Source organism: Porites lutea, chromosome 5, assembly GCF_958299795.1.
Source record: "Porites lutea chromosome 5, jaPorLute2.1, whole genome shotgun sequence".
In the NCBI taxonomy this organism is placed as follows: Eukaryota; Metazoa; Cnidaria; class Anthozoa; order Scleractinia; family Poritidae; genus Porites; species Porites lutea.
Window position 1 is genome coordinate 16,725,112 of NC_133205.1, and position 16,112 is coordinate 16,741,223.

General features: G+C 40.5%; 1 protein-coding gene across 4 annotated transcripts in view; it reads right to left on the reverse strand.

The window, feature by feature from the left end:
• Nucleotides 1-1,802: 1,802 nt before the first annotated feature.
• LOC140939235 (leucine-rich repeat serine/threonine-protein kinase 1-like) overlaps nucleotides 1,803-16,112 on the reverse strand; it is a 45,517-nt gene continuing 31,207 nt past the window's right edge. For all 4 annotated transcript variants that reach the window (XM_073388810.1, XM_073388811.1, XM_073388812.1 and 1 more), the window contains 3 exons: nucleotides 13,628-13,771; nucleotides 9,199-9,369; nucleotides 1,803-5,248 (listed from right to left, as the gene is read on the reverse strand). In XM_073388810.1, the coding sequence (XP_073244911.1) occupies nucleotides 3,536-5,248; nucleotides 9,199-9,369; nucleotides 13,628-13,771 (2,028 nt within the window). In that variant the 3' untranslated portion in view covers nucleotides 1,803-3,535. The remainder of the gene's footprint in view (nucleotides 5,249-9,198; nucleotides 9,370-13,627; nucleotides 13,772-16,112) is intronic.

Consider the following 16,112-nt stretch of genomic DNA (forward strand, 5'->3'; position numbering starts at 1 on the left):
CTCCGCCTTCTACGAATTGCGAGAATGAGCAAAAAACATCGTAAACAACGACGTCGTCAGCAAAGCAAATATTCGCTTTTATTAAAATCTGAATCATTGGATAATACAACGCGTCTGCTCAAAATTAAAAACAAGCTGAAAAACGGTCATTTTTACAAATTAAGTCGGGGAGAATTTTCGATATTTTGTAGGCGTTTTTAACAAAAAAATTGTTGCACTCGTGTCTGTTGCCATGAGATGATTATAGCCCACTCGGCGCCACGCACCTCGTTGGCTCCTACAATTGAATATCTAATGAGCACTCGTGGAATAATTGTTAAATAGCACCTGAATTTCGCATAATCAAATGAGGAAAATCCCGCAATGACAATTGGTAAGCGCATGATATCTAATGTTAATACTATATTTACCCCTAGAGCGAGCTTAGATTTAAATAACCTTGCAGACGTATTCGCGCGAACGTCTCTTCTCGCGTAACCGCAATCTCCTCAGTGAATTAAAAAAATATGTTTTAAGTGTTAGGGCGTCCCAAAGAGGAGCGGAAGAGAGAATTTTTGACTTCTTTTCGCTCTAGGATTGCTATTTCAAGGCTCCCCGATCTTCCTTAGTGTAAGGTAAAACAAATGATGTCGCCCACAGCGTCACGAACATATCACCCCATGTAAGGGACTCCAAGGCAGTCCTGGATTCTGGATTCCACGTCGTGGATTCCGGACTCCAGGTACTAGATTCCATCCAGTCTTTAGTAGGGTTCCGGATGCCTTGAGCTGTATTCCGGATTCCAACGCTCAGGATTCAGATTCCACAAGCCAAAATTTCCTAGATTCTAGTCAGACCCCCCATCACTTCAGGAAAAATCGGAGAGGGGGAGGGGGGGGGGGGGGGATCTGCATACAGGCTACCGGATTCTGGAATCCGTTACATGGGGCGAAACAAAGACAAGCAACTTTCGCTCGGCCAAAAAATACGCATACATTGCAGGCTAAGATTGAGAAAATTAGCATGGGTGAAAGATCGTCTTCTCTCATCCTCTATAGGCTTGTCCACGGAGCGACTGGAAACGATGAGTTTGATTTTAAATTGTAATGATGAAGCAGGAGCCGATGTTTCCCTATAGTTCGTGTATCTGGAGCTCGGCGTCATTAGTAACACACTGAAACTTCAGTCGAGAACCTCAGTCGAGAAACGCCCCTTTAGGCAACCTCGTTCCCAAGAGAGCGCACCCTGGAAACGAGGGACATGGTGTAAACCACTTGTGACGGATTTTGTGACGGTCACGGTCCACTTTGACACTTAACTTTTTGCAGAGGGAGGTCTTTTAAATTAATACTGACACAGACAAACAAACGAGAGTAAAATGTAAAAAAAAAAAATCCAACATTAGTTAAAAATCCGATTGTAAATCATATACATATTACCTAACTTGCACAGAAACTCCAAGCAAATGCTCAGCAAAAGCTCATCAAAAGAGAAGAAAAGCAAACAGAGTGGTAGAGAGTAAACGAAAGGTATAAGTGAAGGGGGCAGCGTCACTTTTATTGTCACTCTCGAAATTTCGCTTTTGCACTTGCCCACATTTTGAAAAGTGTACTTTGACATTTTTTAACGTAGTGCCCGTCTTATAGACACTGTTTTGGTAGATGCGAATCTCTTTAGCTAGATAGAACCTCGAATAGTTTTTCGGAAAATATCCAGGGGCAAATGGGTTCAATAGTTTCTATAAACTACAATCACTTTCATTAATTGCAGCGCATCGCTCAGAAACGTTAGTGTATGTACCACATTTTTAAAGACTTTTAAAATTTTAAGACAACAAATTTCAAAGATTTTAATTGGGTCATTAGGCGTTAACGATTCTTCCATTCATCTTGTGTCAAATTTCCTTTACATTAATCGAGATTACAATGGTCAACGAGAAGAAAGAATACATGTATTTAAAACTATTCTTTTAATTCGCAATTAAAGTGGTGTATGCAATTACTTTACACTATATTTCCTCTTAAAAAAATATATCTCCTAAAGAACCTATCATAAATATTACTTGCTTATTCTGACTAAAAATAAATAATTTATCACTGGGGAGAAATGTTTCCCACTGATAAACTATTCGCGTACTTGATCATTTTCTTGGTAGCTAGGACAGCTATTAGTATGCCTCTAGGTCGCTAATTTAATTAATCATTATCGTAGTTCCTCTATATAAAGGAACACCCTAAAAACACATTGGAATAACAGAACACTCTGACATAATGCTTCAGTTTTCTTTAAAATTACTCTGGTATTATAAGTAATACCTCAACTATAAATGCATGATTTGACCTTCTATGGCCAGGATGCAAATAGATAGCAACTTGAAAAAATTGAGCGAACTCAGGGTGCAAAGAAAGTCAGTTTTACAGCTTGCCATTCGGGTAAACTGTATCTAGCATGTACTAGCCCAAAATTCTTTTTTCAACTAGCCCCAAAAACGTTTTTGATAAGCAGGATTGATTACACAGTTCTTATGTAATTTGAATTCCTCAAAAAACTCCACTTGCCCGTCGGGCAAGTTAAGAACAGAATTCATTAGCCCGATAGCAAAATCCACTAGCCCCGGGCTATCGGACACTACTTTCTTTGCAAGCTGAAACTTTTTTTAAGTTTAACTCCTGTGCTGAGGTGCCAAAACTTAAACACTTCGCCCAGTACAGCCCAGGGTTGTTTTTTGCTTTGTTATAAAGATGGGACTATAAATTTTAAAATTTCTTAATGTAACCTCCAGTCACTAAAAAGGGCCCACTCTATAAATATCAAGAGAATGAGTGTTTAGTATCCTATAATTTGATAAGACACAGCCGTTCTTTAAGCCTAAATGTTAAGCTGTTTAAAAACTCGATAAAAAATTCTCGTTCTGTTGTTGAGTACAGCTTCAATCACTGCAGCTTTCTTTTAGAGTGGTACAACCACTACGTACAATGTGTTTTAAAAAACAGCAAACTAATCTATCATATCGTAACGTAAGCTATATATACCACATCTAAAGATACTTTTCTATTAAAAGAGGACTTTGGATTTGTAAGCATAATCAAGTTTATTCCAGTTCCGGCTCCCTGTCACGCAACGTTTGGAGAAAGGGTAACTCACTCCAGGTGGTGCGTGACAGAGAAACAGACTCAGATCTGGACTGGAACGCGGTGACAGAAAATGAGGAACAATGAAAGAAAACCACTCAATAGAAACTTACGAATAAAAATCACAGGCCAGTTACTTAAGCAGAATTAAACTGGTGTCTAACTAACCGGCCTTAAAGACTTTTTCAAAGGTTCTTAACAACTGTAAACAACAGGTTACAAATAGTTTTAAAGGTCCACCTATTATTTCAATCTATGCAAGGCTGGTCTAAGTTGGAATTCGTATAAATAACCGGCCTAGTGTTGCCTTTTTCGGACTACAATAGAAATGCTTTTTTTCGATAAAGATAATAATTATGGAGTCGCTGACGCGAAATGACTAAAATAGACCATAAAAAGTTGAGTTTAAGGCCATTGTAAATGAATCATTCAACTAAAGCGTTAAAGTCGTCCAGGCGATCTTTAAACCTCCTAAACTCGGTTTCGCCCCAGGCCTCCCACACGGTCAACTGGTAACGCTCTGTGAATTGATCTTCGTTCGTCGTGCTCCCTCGATCGAGCTCCAGCCGACGAAGGCAGACGATTTTACTCGTGCCACTAGTAACAATCTCATCCACTTGCCCGTTCTGGTAACCCAGGAGATTGTCGCTCTCAAGTTGCGTAAACACGTGACCAGGAGGAAGTCCGTTATTGGCTGAATTTACGTTTACTGTGAGTATGTCACCAACACCACGTCCAATCCACAACGTGCCATTTACCAACAGAAGCGCTGTCACGCGGTTTATTGAACCGGCTAGTATGCGCAAACGTGGTCTACGCGCCCAGGGTTTCGTAGAGGTAGGTGGCACATTGTTATTATTATTATTGTTCTCTTGAGGTTTTGGCCGACGTTGCGACCTTCTTCTCTGCGAACTCATTAGTGAAGGCGCACGAGAGGAAGCGTTGAAACGCATCTGCAAAGTGTCCATTGAGAGACAGTGTTGAGAGTTACCTTCTTCAGAGCGAGGAACTTTCTTTGTGCCCTCCACAAAGGCCTGTCGCGTTTCTTCCTTGTCTACTAGTTCGAATTGAGCTTCATTTTGATCACCATCGAGTTCTTCGACTTTTTCGTCGCTTGTGATCACAGACTCGGTCCGAACTTGTTGGGTGTCAGGCTCACTTTCTGAGGAGCAACTCCCAATATTTTCTGTCTCACTAGAGTCTTGCTGTTGATCAATTGTAGACCCTTTGTGACTCTCGGTTGATAATCCTCCATTTGAATCTAGCTCCTGTTCGGTATGAAAAGGTTTCATTTGTTCCAGTTTGCTATGAACCTCTTCACAAGTTTCCCTTACAGGGGCCTTTTCATCTTGCAAGTCGTCTTGCAAATTCGTGCTCGAAATATTCTTCACTGTTCGTTCAGTGTCGTTTCTTGTTATGGAGGTGGTGCGTAGAGACGAAATGCCGCTATCAAGGGAAGCACTGGATTCGGTTTTCGCTGAAAGGGAGCGACCACGACTGGGCAAGGTTCCCTGGGAGACTTTTTCCCCACGAAACCGTGCCTGTGAACCGGGAATAGAAACAGGGGGAGAAACAGATTTTGCTGAGATGTCCGAATCCTCGTCCTCAGCAATTCCGAAACTAAGGCTGGGAGTATTCCGCGGAAAGGAATAATGTTTGCGCGAGGATTCTGTCTTGACATCTTCGTTCCCTTCGCGGTTCATCGCCTCTTTAAACATAGCTTCCGTGTAAGACGGCTGGTCAAAACTTTCCAGGGGATCACTTATTGGTCTGTCACGTACGCGGTTCAAACTTTCTTGTCTCTCCTTGCGACGCGGCTCCATTGCTTCGCTACACAACACTTTCCCAACCGCACTATCAACATCGCAGTCAAAGATGTGAGTGAGCTGGCGAGTGCTCACTTCCCACTGCAAAATTTTCGTCGACTTTCTATCGGCGTTCCAAACACGCGCGCCATCAGTGACCATGATTCGAACATGGGTTCTCTGCGTCTGGTACACAGCTATCTCGTCCAAGATACGCAGAGTTTTCGTGTCCACAATGACAATCTTATTGCCACATCCCACCCATAACTCTTTGTTTTCGCGGACAAGGACCATGCTTTTGGCTGGCATACCATTTTGACCAAGGTTCACGACCTATAAAATTGACGAAAGATATAGGTAAGTGTGCGAAATATAAACGTATTTATTTGTCTTCGCTAATTCAATTTGTATAATATGTAAACTCGAGCTGAGTGAAAGAAATCTTCTCAAGTCTTGTCCAATCTGAAAAGCACGCTCAATTTAAGTTTTCAGACTTAATTAGCTAGGACACAAGATGCAACATCACATCGACGCAACTTCGCGCGACCTTAAATGTAAACATAGGGAAATCACAGTTGCAAAAATATGACCTACAGACCCAACATTATATGACACGACCACGGGAGCACGATGACGCAACTCAACAATCGGCGACAAAATGAGTTGGGACAGTTTGCCCAAAACTGGGCTTTTTTACGTTTTATTAACTTCAAAAGGAGGAAATATAGCTTTTCCTCCCCCATCCCCTCCATGCAATGTTGTGCCGATGTTCGAGCTACCTATAGAAAACAACAAACACCCCAACTTTGAATGGAGGGGACAGGGGAGGGGCGCGGATTCTTTTGTTCTCCTGAGTTACCGTAGGTAAGGTAAAGTAAGGCAGAAACTCATATGGGGTTGAAACGTGTAACTCGCGTTCAATGCTCGTGAATCCTTAGTGACAGATAGCCATTTTCAAAAAAATGGCTGCCGCGCGATCACCATGCAGATGTTTTAAGACAAGAGTTCTGCATTTCCGGGTTAAAAATACACCGTTAAAAGACAAAAAATGGAAAGAGAAAGTTCAAAAGAATGCCCGGCTTTCTTTTTGTGGAGGAAGGGAAGCTTTTCATCAAGAAATCGTCCTTCGAGGAATTCAACCTTGTTTTCTTCACGACGGAGCACATGGTCTGTTTTGAAATGCAACCAAGGCAGTGAAGTTTTTGCTGAATTTTCAGGTACATTTTCCACTCTGTGGACAAGACAATTACGTTTTTGAAAGGGAATTTATGTATTTTTAAATGTTTCATAGACGTTTTACAAAGTTTTCTCTTCGGCGCTAAAGAAAAATTACAAAATGTGCCCCGATTTGAGATGGATTTTGTGTTGAATTTTGCCATATGCTCAGCCGATACGGATCCACGATCCAGATAGTGTTTTCCGAATTGCTTTAAAGGATTAACTTTTTGGATTTTGAATAAAAATTTTCAAGAAACGGCTTCTCTGTCTATTGTTTTGAGTTTGTTTATTCATAAAATTTCGCTCAAACCACGATCGTGACTTCTACATCCAAGCTGAATAAATGCTTCTCACATTCATTACACGCATCTCTTTTTGCGAAGATGTCAGGTTCAGGTTTTGGACGCTTTTCGATACGCAGCTAATGAATTTAGACTTTTAATATAAGAATTTAATATAATTACTCTAGACTTTTAATATAAGAATTTTAAAAACCTATTTGCAGTATAAGTTTACTGTGCATGCAGGGGGTCAACGAGGCATCGTTTTTTGAAGTGACAACTTCAAGAAGTTGCGAGGATGTCAATGGCTTTCATAATGTTACGTTTGGCCCGGGTGGTAAGGCAATAATATATTCCTGCTCACTGTTTGGATACGATTCCTGGTTTCAACCTTTGAAAGTTTTCTCGGCTTTCGGGAGTTTTTCCCCCGTTTGCCGGCCATTTTTTTAAGCGGGCGCGGGAACCTGAAGTAAAATTACGTCACGTTGTTTACGAAGTTTGATTGCTCAGTTATCTCTTCTTCTCGTTCCAAATATGGTACTTTCGAAAATGAATAATCACGAGCATCGGACAGAGCAAACATATGAGAGTTACACGTTTCAACCCCTTATGAGTTTCTGAGTAAGGTAACACCTTTATTTAATGAGGGTAAACACGTGACAGTTATGAAAAAAACTGATAAATTTGTGCCCCTCTATAAAACATAAAAACAAAATTAGTGTTAAAATAATTTTACACTATCACTATAAAAAAATAAAAATTATGTAATGATCCGGGTAAGGTGGATAGCAATTTCTTTTGTTATGCGGCAACGGTGCTTTCCCCACATAGGAATGTTCTCATTTTTACACAGAGAATGCATTAACCTATATGAAGGCCGTTTACGCAATAAAATGCATTTACACTCCACTTTGAAAGGGTGTTTTTTTGTGTTAAAAGATTTTGACCAATCACAAGAGTTGAAAACAACAGCCAAGAAAAGTTTACAATTTTACATGTTCCCTACATAGGATTTCTTTGTTATTCAAACTAAGACCAGATTTTGTTATATGGAAGATGGTTGGAAAGTAAGGATGAATATATGTACTGCTTTATGAAGTTTTGTTAACTTTTGCTGTTTAAGCCAGTCAGAAGTAAATACAGACAATAAAGAAGTTAGCACCTTTTTTGCATTCCAACATGTTCGTTGCCGTTCAGCGCTATCGTTCTTATCTGGACCGTTTCTTAACATTAATGGACGGAATTTAAAAACAAGCAAAAATAGTATTTAGAAAACTATCTAGAGTCTTATGTAGAAATTTGAACTATTAACTATCTAAAACAAGTTATAATATTCATAACTATTTAAAAACTATTTGAAAGATATTCAAGATTACCTGTCTCTTTTTGCTTAGCGATCAAATTCGTATACAATTTCTTTTTACCAGATTTCACATTTTTCACCTTCTTTTCGTCCATGGACAGTTAGACCCTATTTGAGTACAATGTCTCAACAATTTTGTCGCCGATTGAAGCTTGCAAAATTAAGGCTATATTTACGCTATACCGGATATCGTTTTCGTTCCGACACGGAAAGCTATTCGTTATAGTATGAGCAGCAACGGCACGGAACTAGAATAAGTCGTTCAGACACATCGAAAATCAAGCTAAAGCGGTTGCCTGAGAGGGTTTGGTGACGAGAATTCCAATCCTCATTCCTAAAAATTTACTTCCGTCTCAGTGGTTTCCAGCCTCGCTCCTATTTATTCACTTCCGCTACGGTCCAAATACCTGTTCACACTGCACCAAAGGTTGATACAGAACTTATCAGAATTCAGGGCTCGAAATTAAAAAATCCTCGACCAACTGGAGAAATATAGTCGCCAGTTTGTATAAGGTAAATGACGCAGCTCATAGTATGGTGCAATTCATCACATTTGATTGCTTGAAAATATCGCGGACAGAAGTTGGTATAAATTTCGAGGTAAACTGGCTTTGTTTATGCGATTTGAAACATTTTTTATGACGAAAGCAAAGCAAGATAAGATGAAATGTTGTTTTAACTAAACTCTATTAATCTAAATCTAAATCACAGAAAAATCTGGTCGCCAAAGTGGCGAACAGGAGAAAAGGAGAAAACGTTAGTCGCATTGGCGACCGTGTTAGTCGCAGTTTCGAGCCCTGCTCAGATATAAGTGAAGCTTGAATTTCGAGATCGGCGAGGCGCTCCGTTACAGAGTTCGCGCCAAAATCACCGTTCTTGTGTGTGAACAGAAGTCCTATCCGGTATAGTTGTCGCGCCGGCGCAAAAGCCATCCGGTATGGTGTGATCCAGCCTAAAACGTAGGCAAGTGCAGCATCACATGAAACATCGCGGACGCCTGGAACTTCAACTTGCAAACACTCGACCTAAGCAGGGGACAGCGGGTGCGACAACACACGAAAAACCACAGACAATATCACATAGTGTTTTGTTGGTCTTTGTTGGTGTTTATCTTGGAGAGCTCAAGGGACTTAAAAGGCAAAATCGATTGTAACCGGCATGTTATTTTTCGACCTAAGTAGCCCATCACCTTGACAGTCCTCTAAAGTCTCGCCCATTGTTTGAGGGCCTATTATCATTAAAAAGCCCTTACATGCATAACCTCATAATCTAAAAGGTATTTTTTAGCGCAGTCTTAACCAAAAAAAAACAACCACAAACAAACAACAACAAAAAACAAACAAACAAACAAACAAAAAAACTGTTTCTCTAATTACACTCTCTTTAATTCAAAATTGAATAAAAACAAATAAGTCATAAACCTGAATATTGGACCACTTGTCACTCTCTTTTGCGACAATCTCGTCGTCTTCCTTCAATCCAAGCGTCACGTCATTGTGAGAACATCTTCGTTCGCTGCTGCTTTTCTTAGAAAACACCACTAGAGTACCATTGGCAAGAGACGCGTACACATTTTTAACGCTTTTGCCTCCCTGGAAGAAATATCAAGCGATATACATAGGTGATACAGTAACGGCTGGCTACATGTTGTACAAAGCGTCGGGTACAGTCGAATAAAGGACAAAATTTGAGATTTTTCAGCTGAGCTCTGCTATTCACCCCCTGCCACCCCCTGAAAGATATCATTCCTGTCCAGAAGACTTATGTACATAATCTTAGAACAAAAGGCTGTGCACGCCCGAAAATTAATACACAGCGTTTTATGAGCTCCTTTGTAAATAGGTTAATTTTTAAGCTCCATTTATTTTAATGACATACTTTTTTAATATATGTATGTATGTAGATATTTTTATCATAGTTTTTTATCTTCCGTATTATTGTAACATAAGATATGTAGTTTTATCTTTCGATGAAATAAAGACTCATTATTATTATTATAATCATAACTATAACAAAATTCTCAAATCTGATTGGTTCTCAACTGCCCTGATTTCAGCCTTAATAGGACAGTTTAATAGGACAGTACGCGTCATGCCTAAGTAATTGGACAGTACGCGCCATCACGCGCGCGCTTAAATGGCTTTTTTTTCATAGCTAGCGAAAAAATCTTGGAATTTCTTGTGTTTTGATTTAAAAAGAGCCCTATATATCACAAATTTTGTTAAAGTTATGATTAATTGGTAACAGAACTTCGTGTCGTCCAATTCGGTCTGTAATCATACTCGTGATTAAACAAATCGGACTCCCGCTACGCGGTCGTTCGATTTTGTTAATCACTCGTATGATTACAGACCGAATTGGACTCCACTCAGTCCTGTTACCATTACTTATTATAAATTATTATTATTATTATTATTTATTATTCACCATTTTCACATAGACCATAATGCACCTTGTTTACCCCCCAAAATTTTGCATAAGCATTGTCTTGGATTTCTCTTGGGACGACTGTAATACCCAGGAGAAATTGGAAACAATGGTTATGTAAAATTTTGGAAGGTAAACAAGGTGCATTATGGTCTATGTGAAAGTAGTGAATTGATCATTTAAGGTATACTGGGCTCGCTTACCAGCCGCTGTTCGGGAAATGAGCCCGCGTTCCTCTCCCGAACACACTCTTCTCGGGGAGGACCGAAAGAGCGGCAGAAATCGACCCAAAAGGTATACCACCTTCTACCATACTACAGTGACATTTGTAATGACACATACAAAAAAACTTTCTTTAACTACTTTCTAAGAAATTGTCGGCATAGTTGAAGAGGAATTAGTTTGGGGAAATCATTGGAAGAAGCACATGTATGCAGGGCTCGACTTTCAGAAAAAAATCTTGGGGCCAGCTGGCCTCTAAGTTTTCATTTTTGGTCGCCAGGACAAGTATTCTAGTCGCCAAAAATTATCTTCAAGAAAAAATAGCATACAATATACTTAAGGTCTTTTTAACCTCAACAAAATCATCAATAAGTTACCTTCTACAAAACAGGCTACATAACCCCTACAATGGCACTTGTTATAAAATTCATTTTTACGTTTTTATGTATTCCGTTACCGTTAAACTAACGGATAGCTAACGGCTTTTCTAACGCTCTAACGGCTTGTCCCAACGCTCTAACGATTTGTTCTAACGGATTGCTCTTACGATCTAACGGTTGATTCTTAGCAGCTAACGGTTGGTCCGTCTAACGTTCGACTTTAACTTTACTTGTAAGAGAAAATCACCATTCGACGGAAGTCTTTTTTAAGACTTCCGTCAAAATTAATCGGGCAAATCGATCGCAGTTCTCAACAGGTCCCTTGTTTGTCCGGGAATAAATTTTAGCGCATCGATTAAAAATAATTCCCTTATGTCGAACATGTATCTAGATTGCGGACTCGATTGCAGACTAGTCTGATAAAAGAACAAACGTCTATCTCGGGCTTCTTGTAAACTACTTTTTTCTGCAAATTTATGTTGACATTTGAGCCCTTCGCGACAAAGCCTTGCGTGACGACCCAAGTGAGAGCTTTGCTGCATTTTATTGACTTTTAATAAAGTATCGTTGAAGTCAGACTTCTTGAACAGACTTCTCGCCAAATCAACTTTTGCCCGAAAATATTGACGATCTGTTTCTTCTTTGTGGAGGAGACTTTCGATCACGTGCTAGGCAACGAGATAGATCATATTTCACCGATGTTCATTTCTGAACATCAATGCAAATATGGAACGCAAAGCGAATGTTTGCAGATTTGTTCTTTCATAGCCCAAATGAGTTTTTTTTCTAATACAAAAAATTTGTTTAACTGCAAGTGTATTTCATTTCCTGAAGCTTGAATAACTGTTTGAGGAAATTTACGCTTCAGTATTACCTTAAGAGATTGTGGACGCCGCCCGCAGGTATGTGAGTTCTTCGACCGATGCTGTACGATGCGAACGGACATTGAAACGGGCAAAAATCGTGCGAAAGGAAGCCTTAAAACATCGGTTACAAGCTCTTACAGAATAATTTTTCTAAAGCGATGGTGTTACAGACCCACTAAAAGACAGTCTCCGTTGCCCGTTGGAACTTCTTCAACAGTGTATTTCAGTAGAAGATCGACAGATACAACTAACGATCTAACGGATACGGATGAGTTGCTAGCCTAAAGACTGAATTGCCAAACGCCTCTAGCGATTTTCATTGATCTGTCTAACTGATGACTAACGGATAGCTAACGGTCTAACCGTTTAACGGAATATCGTTAGTGTACGTTTTATCAGAGAAGGTCACAAATATCATGGGGGCCAGCCTGGCGACCAGGCGTGAAAAGTTAGTCGCCACCAAAAAAAATCAAGTCGCATTGGCGACCCCAGGGGTCGCAACGTCGAGCCCTGGACTATGGAAATCGGCTCTCTTTCTTTATCACCTCTTGGCCCCAGCGAAATTACCACAGTTGAAACAGGACGCGTTCCAAAGCCCACAACGCACAAAAACGTTCTCTTGACGTTTTAGGCAAAATGAGAGTCAACTATCCTGTAACTAAACACGAGAGAATGACTGGACAACCGACAATTTGGCTAACAGTACACGACTGTTTAACTGTGACAATATGCGGATCAAAATGCACCTATGACATTGCAAGTCTTCATAGCCAATACCATCACGGCCTAACTGACAGACGACCAATAATATCGCGACTTAATTGACCAATAGGGTCAATAACCAGAGTAAAAAACCATCAACTGACGCGATACAACTCACTTTGACTCTGAAGATGACTACCGCACAGGTTGTCGAAACGTCAGTCACTGTCAACAGGAGTCCTATTCAGGACTACGTTCACCCGGATGATCAAACTCAACCTACTTATGAAATGACTCCTGGTTTCAAACCTTTCACAGACTAACACTTAAGATAACAACATGAGGATCAATGTTCACCAACCATTAATTTGAATCGAAAAGCACCAATTATTTACTGCAAGTACTAGAGACCAGAGCAGCAACAACCGATTGACACACAGCGATCAATGTAAGAGTCACTGCCGTGAGATGAACGATAAACAAAGCTTATCTGCCAAAAGGTGAGCTCTCGCGAGAGTTAGCAGAGCTAGTTTCAAAAACTGACGTGTTGTGGCTCACACTTGCGGCATACTGTGAACCGTCACTTAAAAGCCCCACCTCTTAATAGCAAGCCTGCGAAAACATCCGTTTGTCCTAGCTCCTTGCCGTTGGGGACGTTTCGCGAAAAGTCCCCGGCGGCGAATAGCGAGAAGAAACGGCTGCTTTCGCAGGCTATTTATTAGCCCTCTCCTCCCTCACAGTCCTACGCCCAGATTCCTGTTTGAATCCAAAATTCAAGCCTTTTTTCCAGGCTTTGTCCAAACAATAATTTCATTTTTCCAGACTGAAGGTTATCAAATAGGTGATAAATAGAAACCTTAAAAAACGCAGGAACAAAGCTTTTTTCATGATACGCTGCAAACATACGGGCAAGATAGAGTAAGATTTGACCAAAACAAAAAAATTGTCAACTATAAAGCACTTGTAGCTTTAAAAAACACTCAAGACTTTTTACCATTTTTCAATATTTTATCTCTATTTTCCAGAGTTTTTCCAGGTCTGGCAAATTGCTGAGCAAATTTCAAGACTTTTTCAAGAATTCAAGACTTTGTACGAACCCTGCTCAGGGCTTACAAGCGGCAGTTTAGGGTAAGCATGTAATCAAGTCGTTATGCGAGTATGAAGAAATGACAACATGGTCATAACGAACCAAGCTCGGATTGCCTCATGATTCATACAACTAGCCCGCTTTATACAAAAATACCCTTATTTACCTGTGGTTGAAACATGTCAAAAGAAGCGGACTCAGAAGGGGCACATTCAGTCAGTAGCTCTAAGACAGGGGCCTTAGTAGTGTAGGACCATAGTGTTGAGGCCAAACGCCAGGACCGTCGTCCGAACACCTCTACTGTGCACCCCTATGGAGACAAACAATAACTACGCTGTCATATGATCTTTCAGCCATAGGGCTTACATCAAGAATCTCTGGGGTTAGATTTACCCTGGGTGCCAAAGACTTTTCATGCGCAGTTTTCGGTTTCGGTTACGTCTTTATAGTGGCCCGCGATACTTCGTCGTTCGTGGCTTCGGCCTTTGGTCGAAGATGTGTCGGCCCCCGAAGTAACTCACCGCAAGCAAGAAATAACCTCTGGTACCCAGGGTAGTCTAGATTAATCTTGATCGAAAGAATTATAGCACGGCAATACATTACAATTATGGTTTTTGTTATTGATACATGGAATCTAGGAGATACGTTAAATTTACTGGGAAATACCAGATGAAATAGAAAGCAATAAACGCACGTAAACAGGAGCCGATCGGCTCCTGACGTAAATGATAATGATACTGTTCAGTTATAATTATGTTCTTGAAACCAAAGTACTAATAGACATTTTTTAATCCTGCTAGTTCCAGTCCCTCCCGGAGACGGAAAATGGGAGTGTGTGAGTAGGGAATAACGGGGGAAGGGAGAAAGTCCTCTACCCAGTATTTACTACGTGCCTTCTTGTCAACCGCCACCCCCCTCTTCCCAGTCTCTGAGCATTTGTGTTTGTCATAAAGCCCAGTTTAGCTCGAAAGAGGCTTCCAGAGAAGAGGAAGTTATCAAAGTTGTGGATAAAAGGTGAAAAACTTACGTGTTTACTTAGCATTAAACTGCCATCGAGATAAGCAAAGAAATAAGGCATCTCCGAGTGTCAGTGTTAAATCATTTGTGACCTCATTTGTCAACATAAACTTGAAATGAAACTGAAGTGATATGACAAAGGGTTCGCTCTTCCTATATTTAACCGATATTAGCCTGCTAAAACAGCCGGAAATAAATCAATGTTTACATAATAAATAGTCATGGGGTTTCGAATGCAAATTTGTTCAATTTTACGTTTCTGCGAACGAGCTCTAGCAAAACTCAAATGCTTCTTTTAGAGAAGAATATATTCCACAAATAATGACTGTTTTTGACCAATCAGGGCTTTTAGCCGGATTCCGGACAGATTTTACGTCATCAGTATGGAATTTTTGTCAAAGAGTCGCAGACGTTCGTCCGCGCTACATGTCCCTGGCGGCGAGGAGCGAGGAGAAACGACTGTTTTCGCAGGCTAAATCGATATACACTATTAACATGTGCTCAAAAGCATTCTTTATCTTTCTTATAATTCTGTCTTGGGAGTTCTCTATGTGAAAGGTTTCCTCAGGGGTAGTCTGAAATGTCCTCCGTGTCTTCTCCCCACCCCGTCCTCGAAGAGACGCTGACATTTCAGACTACCTCAGGGGCGGATCTAGAAGATTTATGAAGAGGGGATCGAGGCTTCCGGTGTGCAAAGAACTCTGAGCGCATTTGTGTCAAGAAATTTTAAAGTCTCTGGAAGACAGACATTATAATAATTCTAATATTCAAAAGAAAAGGTGGTGCCGCCTGCTAAATCCGCCCATGTTCGAATTAACTTCATTCACTTTACTTCACTAAAATAACGTTTTTACGTTTTAAGAAAACTCTCCTATGCTATTCCACTTGGCCACTGACCATAGGTCGATACAGAAAGGATGTGTACAGTGCACTATGGGCGTAAATAACATTGGTTGTTTGTGATATTTTATAGCGGTTCCGTAGTTTCGTTAGGTCGATAAAGGGGTGCCTTTATCTACTTACCTTGCCAGGCAATTTACGTTTACCTTAGTGTATCTAACCTCGTCGTCTCTGGTCTCCCAAAAATGAAGAAACGGGGCCTAAATACCCGTTGCTTTATTGTTGGAAGATCAGAGAAGTAAGGCAAGCTGTAAAGGAAAGAATTCTTCCTAGTGATTGAGTTAGTACAGAGCTTTAGATATGAGGACGAAAACAACTACGAGTACGAGACTTACCTTAAAAGTTTTTTCGCGTATACTCGAAAAATATGCAACCCGGAGCGCTTCATTGTACTATTTTTCGCCTGAAAAGTTAGTGCGGTTACTTTTTTTGGACAAGGTTTAGCCCTTCCCGGTCGCAAAATGATTAAGCTTCTAAAATTTGATAACCTGTTCCCACCACTACCATATTCTCGCTAAAACTCGTAGTAGAATGACGACGGCTATCACGTTTTGCCGCCAAAATGGCGTTGGCTCATGCAAGAGCACTACTTAGTATTGGGAAAATCTCGTACTCGTAGTCGTCCTCGTCTCAGAATCTAAAGCTCTCTAGTAAGTACCAAATGTCCAATTCCAGCCTACGTGGCAAGCGTTAAAAGGGAAGGGGGAGGGAGAATTTCGGGCGCGCTAATTCCC